Source organism: Cucurbita pepo, chromosome 14 (assembly GCF_057944985.1).
Source record: "Cucurbita pepo subsp. pepo isolate OVF chromosome 14, ASM5794498v1, whole genome shotgun sequence".
Taxonomy (NCBI): Eukaryota; Viridiplantae; Streptophyta; class Magnoliopsida; order Cucurbitales; family Cucurbitaceae; genus Cucurbita; species Cucurbita pepo.
In genome coordinates this window covers 10628882-10640376 of record NC_141811.1, presented here as the reverse complement: position 1 = coordinate 10640376, position 11495 = coordinate 10628882, and the positions used below count along the sequence as shown (strand labels likewise).

General features: G+C 37.9%; 1 protein-coding gene across 3 annotated transcripts; it reads right to left on the bottom strand.

Moving 5' to 3' along the window:
* Positions 1-1392: 1392 nt before the first annotated feature.
* LOC111810753 (uncharacterized) lies at positions 1393-7079 on the bottom strand. 3 transcript variants are annotated; one of them, XM_087117633.1, is made up of 5 exons: positions 6831-7079; positions 5905-6233; positions 5591-5743; positions 4134-5268; positions 1393-3965 (listed from the first exon to the last, which is right to left on the bottom strand). In XM_087117633.1, exons 2-5 carry the CDS (start codon positions 6027-6029, stop codon positions 1734-1736), a joined length of 3645 nt encoding a protein of 1214 aa, XP_086973759.1. In that variant the 5' UTR covers positions 6030-6233; positions 6831-7079; the 3' UTR covers positions 1393-1733. The 3 variants fall into 3 exon arrangements, with proteins under 3 accessions (XP_086973759.1, XP_086973760.1, XP_023553293.2); XM_087117634.1 differs by lacking the exon at positions 6831-7079 and adding an exon at positions 6712-6824; XM_023697525.2 differs by lacking the exon at positions 5591-5743 and having other exon boundaries at positions 6831-7078.
* Between the last annotated feature and the right edge of the window lie 4416 nt (positions 7080-11495).

Here is an 11495-nt window from a genome sequence, read left to right as displayed (position 1 = left end):
TCCTACATTGGTGGCGTTGGGTCCACCAAGAGGGTGGGGATTGTGAGATCCCACATTGGTTGGAAAAGGGAATAAAACATTCCTTAGAAGGATGTGAAAACTTTTCTCTAACAGATATGTTTTAAAAAACTTGAGGAAAAGCCCGAAACAAAAAGCTCAAAGATAACAATATCTGCAAGTAATGGGCTTAAAGTTGTTACAAATGGTATCACAGCCAAACACCAAGCAGTATGCCAACGAGGACGTTGGGTCTCAAGGGAGTGGACGGTGAGATCTCACATTGATTAGAGAGGAGAACAAAACATTTCTGACGAGGGTGTGATAACCTCTCCCTAATAGACGCGTTTTAAAAACTTTGAGGGAAAACCCGAAAAGAAAAGTCCAAAGACTTTGAACAATATTTGTTAGCACAATATTTGTTAGCGGTGGGTATAAACTGTTACGTGTATATATATATATAGATAGATAGATAGATAAAAGGGTCCGCCACCTTTGCATGCGAGAGCGTGCCCTCTCTTATACTAAAGAGGCCCCAATAAAAATCCCTTCCACTGCCTTGGGCTATTTCTTCACATAGAGAGATCTTTTGCAGCAAGAAAATGATATCAATATACAAAAGCAAGAGGCACCCATGTTTGTTTTCATCAAAATACAGCTACCCGTATGATCAAAATGTGATCTTGACAGCGAAAGATGGGTACTCCATCGTGAAGTTTGGCTTCTTCTGTTCCATTCATTGTACAACTAATCTTCATATTAAATACAGTAATGGAAGTTAAGTTAATCCAATGGAGCTTCATTATATAGTGATGGTTTCTGCTATTGATTTGACTATCAAGGAATCTTCTTTTTCCTCCTCTTGTTTGTTTCTTCTTGTTCGTATTGAATCCATGGAACCTTTTAGAGTAGGAGCAATATAAACGGTTCTCATGAATTCAGACCGGTAAGATCCCACATCGGTTGGGGAGGAAAACGAAATATCATTTATAAAGATATGGAAACCTCTCCCTAACAGACACGTTCTAAAAATTTTGAACTACAACCCAAAGAGGACAATATCACCGGTAAGATCTTAGGTCCGTTGGAGAGGAGGACGAAACACTCTTTACAAAGATATGAAAACCTCTCCCTAGTAGACACGTTTTAAAAATTTTGAGAAAAAGCCCAAAGAGAACAACATCACCTGTTAGATCATTCATCCGTTGAAGAGGAGAACGAAACACTCTTTATAAAGATATGAAAACCTCTCCCTAACAGACACGTTTTAAAATTTTTGAGCGAAAATCCAAAGAAGACAATATCTGCTAGCGGTGAGCTTGAACCGTTACAAGACCCATGAAGTTAGACAAAAGAGACTACTACTACTTATTGACTCGAAAAATGAACAAGAAAGACACTTTAAATAGCGGGAAAGCTCTGTTCCATTATGTTTCGGTCAAAGGTTCGAGACGATTATTCATCGAAAAACCACTTGTACATTATATATATATATATATATATATATATTATCTACTCTCTTCATAGCTTTAGAACTGACTAATAACACAGCCCCTCTCTGAATCTCCATTGTATGTTGTATCTCCTTCATCTGGTAAAATGTATCTGTCACCCGTTGCTTAGAGCGTTCAAAAAAACATTTGGCTACCGAAAAAACACGGATACTATCACTGATTCGATGGCAGGAACTTGATAGCATAACCTACGACGACGAGCAAAGACCTCGAGTAACTCTATTAAAAGACTCCTCTCCTGCAGACGTATGGCGGTTCGGAATTACAATCCCATTTAACAGGGCTGGCATGATCTTTTCGAGACGGGGTCGATTGAAAACTAGAACTGTGTATTGTTGCTGGTTTGTTGAGATTTGAAGCATCCTTTGGTTGATAACAAAATGGACTTACAAGGTGTTTTGGATCATTGGCAATGAATCTGGCTTGGGAGGCTGTGTGCTGCTTAAGAAACAATGTGGTAGGTGCTTGACCGTGCGGTGACGACATATTCAGATTCGCAGGGCTCCCGAAGCCCCTCGACGACGTTACATCGAGACTCTGCCCCAATAAGTTACCTGCATTTTGATGTGGCCAATGAGGATACGAACCAGAGGAAGCTTGATTTCGAACATGTTGCGTGGAACCGCCCGAAAAACTTGGAACCTGACTAAGTTGTGGCTGCTTAACTGACATAGCTACATCTTCCTCATCTTTGTTTACCACCATCAAGTTCTTTCCCATTAACCTCAGTACAGAATTAGACGTAACTGGACTGGCAGGCTCACGAGGACTCGAAAACTTCGGTCCCGGATAGGACTTGAAAGGCGACTTAATTACTGGGAACCCCGTGCTCTCCAGTGTCGTCTGTCCAGGCCCTTCAGCCATAATATCAAAGCTGTTTGGTCTTCTGTCCATGGCTGGCATGGTTTCCGATGTCATCGCGTGATGCCTCGTCAGTTGTGGTTCGGGATAAGTTACGTTGGTGCCGACCCTTTGACAACAGCAAGGCTGGCCATTATTTACAACGTCAAGAGCTCCCGTTTCAACTGGTAACTTATTGACTTTAAACATATCACCATTTACATGAGGCAATGCACGAGCTTTTGGCGATACTGACCCGAACTTATCATGAAATACATCGGAACATACTCGAGATGGATTGTTATGCCTAAAACAAGATCTAGATGCTGTGGTGTTAGAGATGGTTGATGTTGCAGAAATAGGAGAACCTGATGAATCCCCATCAATCAACTCGTGCTGATCGAGGCAGGAATGAACCCAGCTATAGCTCAACGAAGACGTTCCTCGGTATTCTGAGGATCTCATATCCCTCGGGGGGCTCGGCAAGAAAGATCCTGGAGGTCCTGGAATAGATATTGGATCAACCTCGAAACACGACGTTCCTCGCTTGGCCTCGGAATCCAGTTCTCCTTGAACATCATGTCCAATCATGGCACTGCAGTCTTCATCAGTGAAAAACATGTCTTGTCCAATACCGAAACCGCCTTTCGCTCCATCGGATGATCCATAGAAGGTGCATGAACAATTCTGAGTAGATTGTAGCATGCCACACCGGGTCTTGACGTTATTGTTCGTCTTACAAAAACACGTGAATCTCTCGTTCGGAGCTAATTTTGAAGAAGAATCCACACTAACATCTTCATGAAATGAGTTCTGTTTACTACCAAGTTCAAGTCCCTTGATGTTTTCTTGAAACTCGACATCCAGTCGAATATGAGAATCCATGTTTTTCAACTCGTGACATCCGTCGTATTCGGGTTCCGAGTCCGAACTACTCAAAGCTATGGCTTTGCTCATTGCTTCTCTATTACTTCTGTTTCTCAATTCACTTACTTTGGTAACCTCTTCCTTTGCAGATTGATCACTTTCAATACTTCCATCTGATGAGCTACGGCTGTGATCAAAAGTAGAAAACCGATTAAACCGAGGGGACGGCTTAGAACCAGTAGACGACCGGCTACTGACATGGAACTCGTCTCGTCGGGAAGAGTTCAAATTTCTAACTTTCACTGCATTTTCATGGTAATTACTTGACAACTTCTTGTTAAAACCAGGTGGAGTTTGAGATTTCATTTGTGTTGGAGAACCAATATCAACCATTTCACCAGAAAACGAACTTCTCAGGCTCCTCCGCACGGGAGACCGCCCTTTCTTGTCTGAAATATAGGCTTCGTACGCCATGTTGTCCGTTCTCTCGCTGCTTTCGGGAGACGAAACACAATGCTCAACTTGACTTCTGTCAAACAAAGAGTCAGCTAAAACCGAGCGATCAGTATCAACATGCCATTTAAACGTAGAGGGTTGGTAGCCTTCCTTTCTGGTGCTCACACTTGCTCTGGTTCGTTTCGAGCACGCCCATTGTCGTAAAGTTCCCGAATCGTGGGGTTTCGCTTGCTTCGTTATTTTATGTACCTCCAATCTACTACTTCCATTCCGTTCAGCGTGTCCTTCGACCTTATCAGTCAATCAAGGATAAGCAAACTCAGTGACCATACTAGGCTAAACGAGAATGTCGAAGCTATTCTAGAATAACGTTCGAGTTTAAGCATTGCATGAATCGTAAATAATTTATCATAACATGAATATTTCGGGTTCAAATAACGTTCAAAACTCCATGAGTACCTGAGGAATGCACCGTTGAGATGGAACTTTTCTACCTTCAGCAGCTACTTTAAGATACTTGTGATGCTTAGTTGAATGATCTTTCTTCTTTTTGGCTGAATGAAACTTCCTTCCCATTACTCCGTTGAGTTTCTTCGAACCAAGTTCATTTTGCGATATCGACAACGATGACGGAGAACTAAACTTGGACAAAATTCGAAGTTTCGTGCCATTGGCATCGATATAAACTGCACCTGCACTATGATCATCAATGTCCTCTGGATGAACTGGCATCACTTTCTGCTTTTTCCCTTCATTAATCTGACAATTTTCGATATTCTCAGCAGGAAAGCCCGACGAAGTGGCCCAAGCGGTACCATTTCGTCTGTCAAGCTCTTCCAACGTGCAAGAACGAGCTGTAGCGTAGATATCAACCATCAATTTCGTCTTCCTCGGCTTGATCCTAAACCGTGTGAGTTTGGAGTTTGATGTACACTTAGGAGTTGATGCTATAGAAAGACACTGATCAATATGAGCATTTAAAGTGGTGTTTGATGAAGAGGAGAACGTCTTGCAGACAGGGCATATTTTCGAAGCCATCGACTCCGATACCGTACTAAGACTCGCAGCAATATCTACAGTTGATGTTTGGTCAACGTGATTGGTCGATTTTCTGATAATCTTGCATCTTTTACCTGAGGTTTTGATCTTACTTTCGTTCTTTTCAGATGCTGGAAAACACATACGCTCCACTTCGGCCGGGGTTTCCGATAAAGTATCGGTTTTTAAAGATGAACTAGACGGTCTACTTGTGGAAACCAATTCTTTTTGGGGTTGTGAGATGCTTGTCATGGTGGAAGAGAAACCATTTTCTCCTTCACATCTGCATGAACTCGATTCCGTACAAGTTCTTACTAGCTTTTCGTCGAACTTAGCATCCGATCGCTCTAGTTCTACAGGTTCTTTAGGCTCAGAGAACTCCCCATGAAGAACACTTGATCTTGAACTTTCACCCCGCTGGTTTCGGACACGATTCGGAGACTGAAAAGGTGGTAGTAAATCCTTCACACCATGTTTCAAACAAAGCTGCAAATTCTTGAGGGAAAATGGCCAGTTGTTTTCGATATCCTTGCTCCGACAACCGAAAACATAATCTCTGCATCAAAACCATTCCTTTCCATTAACAAACTAGCACAAGCTCGAAACCTCGTAAGAACATAAGCTTTCAGCTTAGCAGTATCCAACCAGAAAGTTCAAGAATCAAAATCTTAAGACATTTGATCAAGAAAACAAATGAATGGTTCCAAAAGAGAGGTAGAATCAAATATCATCGACCACTCGAGCCTGGTGAATACTAATTATCGAGTTCGTTAAACACACGACATGGTAAGAACAAAGAAAACAGATATTAAAAGTTTCCAAAGTCAGCTCTAGAGAACCCATTGAGAAGCAAAAGTGTACGAAAATAGGAACAATACGGGTTCATGAGCCAGGTCCCATGGTGGGTATAACGGCCCACGCCCACCGATAGCAGATATTGTCCTCTTCGAGTTTTCCCGCGTCTAGTAGGGAGAGGTTTCCACACCCTTATAAAAGATCTTTCGTTCTCCTCTCCGACCGATGGGGCTAAACTACAAACAACCAAACAAGCAAGCAAGCAACAATTTACCGTATGGATCTACACCAACAGAGATTTTCCAAGATGGGTTGATATGACTTTGAGATCATCAAAGAGAAAAGAACACACACAAACATGATATCTGTTCATCAAGCCAAAGGGTGAAGAGAGTACCTCAAGGAGAAGTTAGGGAAGGAGGAGTGGTCAAGAATGGCGGCGTTTTGAGTAGGCCTCTCATCATTGTTGATACTCAATGGCTGATATGAGGGATCTGGTGGAGGGTTTTCAATGGATAACATCTGATGAAAAGCTTCTCTAATGATCTTGTGCTGTTCTTAAAACAGTCACAAGCTCTTCTTCTACTACTACTACTACTACTAGTTCTTATCTTTAACTTAGACTTCAGCATATATATATATATATAAAAGCAGAACTACAGTTCTTTCACCCAAAATCAGTAGAACAAAGGTGAAGCAAACCCACCAGAATCATCATCCATTAACCTACAAAAAACGAAGAAATCAACATGAAATCATGAACTACGAGAGAGATCCAAGCAAAAAAAAGCAGAAGAGAACACTCTAGAATCAGGTAGAACGTTATTTCATGTGATGCAAAGAAACAAGAACAGAATTAAGTGGGTTTTGAGTATCATTTCATGTGGATTCAACCCAGAAAAATGCTCAAAATCATCAAAGGTCAGATGGGTAGACGAAAAATGACATGAAATTTGAAGATCAAAACACAAACCCATCAAAGAACATGAAAACAACCGATTAAAGAAACCCATCAGTACAAAAACAAGAAAACCCCCAAATCTTGGTTTATGAACAGTAGAGCTCAGAAAAAGAAACCCAAATCGAAGAAAAACAGAACCCGAGTGAGAGACAGCCATGAAATAACCCAAAAACAAGACGATTAAGCAAAAACAAAGAACACCCAGAAGAGGATCCACAGAAACAGAGGAGGTAGAACACAAACCTAAGAATCTGATGATGAAATTAGCAGAAGTTCATGAGATTAAAAGGGTGTTTGAAAGGGGAAAATGGAGAAAAAGAGAGAAAAAAAAAAAAAAAAAAAAAACAGCACCACCCACTCACACATCAAACGGGCATCAGGTTCTTTGTCAAAAGCAGGCTTTGGAGCACTAAGCACACCACGATTCACCCCTCAATCTGTGAATATGCGCCAAGAGGACCGACTTTTTGGAGGAGAGAGAAGATTGAAGCAAGGAAAAACAATAATGAAGAGAGAGAAGAAGAAGAAGAAGAAGAAAAAAGTGTGTTTGGGCAATTGGGTGCATAATTTTTCTTCATTTTCTTCATCTCTGTTCAATTTTGTAAAATACAGAGGAAAGCTATCTCTGCCACTAACCTTCCATTTGTAAGTAAATTAATTATCAAATTTTAATTCTTTTTTTTAAATTTAATTTATATTATTTTTTTAAGGATTTTAATAATAATTACTCAAATTTTATCACTAATTTATTTTTTGGAATAAAAGTAATTAAATTATTAAACGAACTAATTTTTTATAAATTTTTTTATTTATTTACGTCAATATCTGTCATATCGATATGTTCATAAATTTTGATATTGATATGACCTCGATAATTTAATGCGTTTTTCAATTATATTCTAGTAAATTAAATGTAGCTAAAAAAATTAAAGTAGGGTAAGGTTGGGTTAAATTGTAACTTTGTTTTCTGGTTGTCGGATTGATCTGACAAAATAAACGTCGACTAGTGAACTGGTTCGAATTTGTTGGTTTTCCAAAAATTCAACCGAACCCAAACTAAAAATAATTGATTCAACTGAACTTATATGGTTTGGATTGGATACTTCGAGTTGGTTAGGTTCATTAGGTCATATGAAAAACCGTACAAAATTTAACGTAATCTTTTTTTTTTTTTTTTGTTATCGAGATATTTTCCCATTTTAATTTTTAAATTAAATTTAGAGAATTAAGAAAATGGTTTTATGATTTTTATTTTATTTTATATTTTTAAAAGATATAAAAAAATGGAAAGAAAAATAAAAAAAGAGTGGATTAAAAAATAATAAATAAATAAAATAAAATAGACACTACACGACATGTCGGTTTTCAGTCAGTTCTTAGGGTTAAAATGGTCACAAAACATAGACACTACACGACAAAACCCTGTCTCTGTCTTGACGATAAAATCCTTGTTGCCTTCCACTATTACCTTTTTACCCTCTCCCATAACCTTGCAATTTCCTCTTTTCTTTGGGCTTTTCTGTAATTTCATACATCATATGAGTTTAATGTCTTCCCTACACTAGTTAATGCCATTAGTTTATTTATGGTAATTTTTTTTAATTATTATTTTACAAATTATAATTATTCACCTAACATTTACAAGTTCGTTAAAAAATTATAATTACAGTTAAATATTCTTAATCTTTTTTAAAATTATTGGATTGGATTGGGTTCCGCTGTAACTCTATTCTCGAGTTTATCTCATCGATCGAATCAACTGAATTTTCAATTTTCAAAAATTCAACTCAATTCAAACTGAAATAAAATTCAATCCAACTCTATTCAACCTTTATAATTTGGGTTGAGTAATCTGGATTGGTCGGATTATCTCGTCCAAAAAAATTCTAACTCACGAATTGCATTTAATTTTCGATTTTCTGAGAATTGAATTCGAACCCAAATTGAAAAAAAGAAAAATCTGACTGTGGGTTGGATAGTCTTAGTTGCTCGAGTTATTATATCATATATTACATTATAAATTTGGTTCTAAAATTTTAAATTGTGTCTGATAAGTTTCTAAACTTTAAAAAATGTTTATTATGCTCTTCCGATAATAAATTCGATTTTGAAAAATTATCCATTAAATATTTCGGTTTAGAATTTTATTTTTATCCCATTTTTAAATTTTTAGTGTCATGTCTAATACATTTTTTAACATATTTAACTCAATAAATTATATAATTCAAAATTTTATTCTAAATGATTTTCATCATCAATAATTGAAAAAATGAATATTCTAATAATAATTTCAATAATGCAAATAGGAAAATGTATATATATATATATATATATTTATTTTTTATTTTTTATTTTTCTGTTTATATTGAGTTGAATTTTAAAAATGTGAGTTCAGTTAGAAACGGACATTTTTTTTATTGGATAAACCTAACTAACTTGAAAATAGAGTCACAACCCAATCTAACGCTCAATACTTTTAAGATTGTCACGATATGGTGCGACTCATAAATGTTTTATATTTGAATTTTATAAGATTTTATAATCAGTAATGTAAAATATATGGTAGATAAGTAAGGTTCTTTTTATAAAAAAAATAAAAACCGTAGCCCAACTTATACCAAATGTATTGGGTTTTGAACTCTATTTTGATTGCTCGGGTCATAACTCATCCAATCCAAAATTTTAAGTTAAATTTAAAAGATTTTTTAACGAAGTCGGTGTACACCTCTGATAATTTTTTGACAGATAATTTTTTTTAAGAGAATTTAAGCTGATTTTAAATTGAACCAAAGTGAAAATAGCTATAAATCACTGATAAATAGTCTAAACTTTCGTAAATTAAATTGATACACAGGTGATTGAGAAATCTAAATTTATATTTTTTTTAAATAATATAGTCTATACTTTATTGTCATCGTCTACTCATAAGGTATGACGATGAAGAACGAGAATGTAAATTTTCGTTCGTCAAATAGACGATATCAGTAGAATGTATGAACGATATCAATTAGTGGGTCTCATTGTCAATTTTGTAACCTTCAAATAATCTCGTTTATCTCTCGGAACTATAAATTATATATTTTTATTTAATTTAGTGGGCCCACCCCTTTTTCATTATTTATTTTTCGAACCAAATGAGCTAAAACTTATTCCATATGATCGCTGAAGAAATCGAGAGAAGATATTAGTCTTCGGCTCCATCTTTTTTGACCTCCAATCATCCTTCGTAGACCCACCATTGGCCATACTTTGTACATACAACCTTACCTTCTCCAACAAAATCGGTTTCCTCTTTGCCAACATAGCCTCTTTCATTTTTCTTTCGAGTTGGCAGTTCGTTCTTTACAGATTCTTTAACCTTAGGATTCTCATCAGCGTTTTCATTGGAAATATATGGAATCTCGACAAGCCCATCGACCTTCTATAGAGATTTATCTTCAAAATCCGGATGCTGCATTGGCCTCTTCGCCAACCAAGTCGCCACCGGCCACCTCGCCAAAATCGGCTCCTTTGCCCACTATGGCAACTCTTTCGGCTTCAACATGTCTTTGTATCTTGCTTTGGGGGGTGTGGCTCCATCTCTGTCCATTGGAACTTCACCGCCTGCTATGGCGCCGACTACTTCTCCATAGACTCCACCTAGTGTTCCTTCAGAGTCACCAGCGTAAACTCCAGTTGTAAAATATGCTCGAGATATTCTTACTCGTGCTCATTTGCTCGATAGCATACCAATCCACAAGGCACAGACCCCATTCCATCTCTGCCCCTCTCTCTCTTTCTTTCTTCGTCAAAAATACACTCCAGGGTCCGCATTCTCCGTTTCTTCCGTCTTCGTCATCTCTTGCTCTGACTTTCACCAAGTCCACCCTTCCTTCTTCACAGCCACCTTCGAACACTCTCACTCTATGTCTGCCCTTTTCTCGTAATAGAGTCATCGCCCTAATTTTGGAGCCTCTATCTTGAGTCTCTATAGCCCACAACTCATGGTTATTTCTCAACACGATGATGGTTCTCTCTTCTCATATTCTACCCTCTATCGACCTCCTTTTGAATTTTTCAGATCCAAACTTCACGTTCGTTCAAATCCGACGCTAAGTTTGCAGGGGGGTGTTAAGGATATTTAGCATTCAATTACGATTTCCCATAGGTACCCTATTTGACATTTTACTGAAGGCAAATGCTTTCTATTACGGTTTACCATAGGTATCATATTTTTACCTTTATTATAGGCAAATATATTCTATCCATTTATTGTTCCTTCCATTCCATTTCCATTTCTGTTGTAATTTATTTGATGATTATAAATAGAGAATTCACTACCATTTAGGTGGGGTGTTTTTAGTAAATATTCTCACAATTTCACCGTAAAGACAATAGATTATGACCCTCATATGTGGACAGATAAGGTGGCTACCCTCAAGTGGTACCCATTCGGCTACGTGAAGACCAAGACAGACAAGTGTCATGATGTCAGAGAATGACGGTCCATCATCCAACACACCAAGAAGAGTGTGCATTAAAGCCAAGTTGAGACATAAATAAGGTTGGAGAGAACAAGACGACACGAGTGTCAAAGACAAGCTCAGAGAGAGCCAAGTAAGGCCTCAGACCATAACCTCAGAAATCGAGGTTTCAATATAAGTTTTGGCATGCAGCTCTGGAGTTAAATCTGTATATGAAAGATGAAAACTCACCAAATTTGGTGTTAATAAGATATTTGACAGATGCTCCACGGAGCCATATGATCGCTTGCCAAAATTATGTTTACTCTTCAGATTAGAAATGACTCAAAATGTACTCTAGGAGAAGCATAGTGTTAGCTCTCTACCACCCTTGGCCCCGTAACCTAAGCAACTATAGGCACCAAGTGTCTCAACTGACTTCCTTGAAATGGGTCTTTCAAAGACAGTGTCGAACGACATAGGTATGTCGACGTGGTGCCCCTGCCCATGTGTCCAAGGTTGATATATGCACCCGATATTCAATACCAAGTCCATAAATGATATGACATGGACACGAGAGGATCC

Bases quoted from the DNA above. Each gene is read 5' to 3' on its own strand.
- LOC111810753 (XM_087117633.1), bottom strand. From the start codon at position 6,029: ATGTTATCCATTGAAAACCCTCCACCAGATCCCTCATATCAGCCATTG. The intron at 5,744-5,904 runs GTACTCTCTTCA...GGTTGTTTGTAG, and splicing joins TTCCCTAACTTCTCCTTGAG to TTTAGCCCCATCGGTCGGAG. The intron at 3,966-4,133 runs GTACTCATGGAG...TTGACTGATAAG, and splicing joins CTCAACGGTGCATTCCTCAG to GTCGAAGGACACGCTGAACG.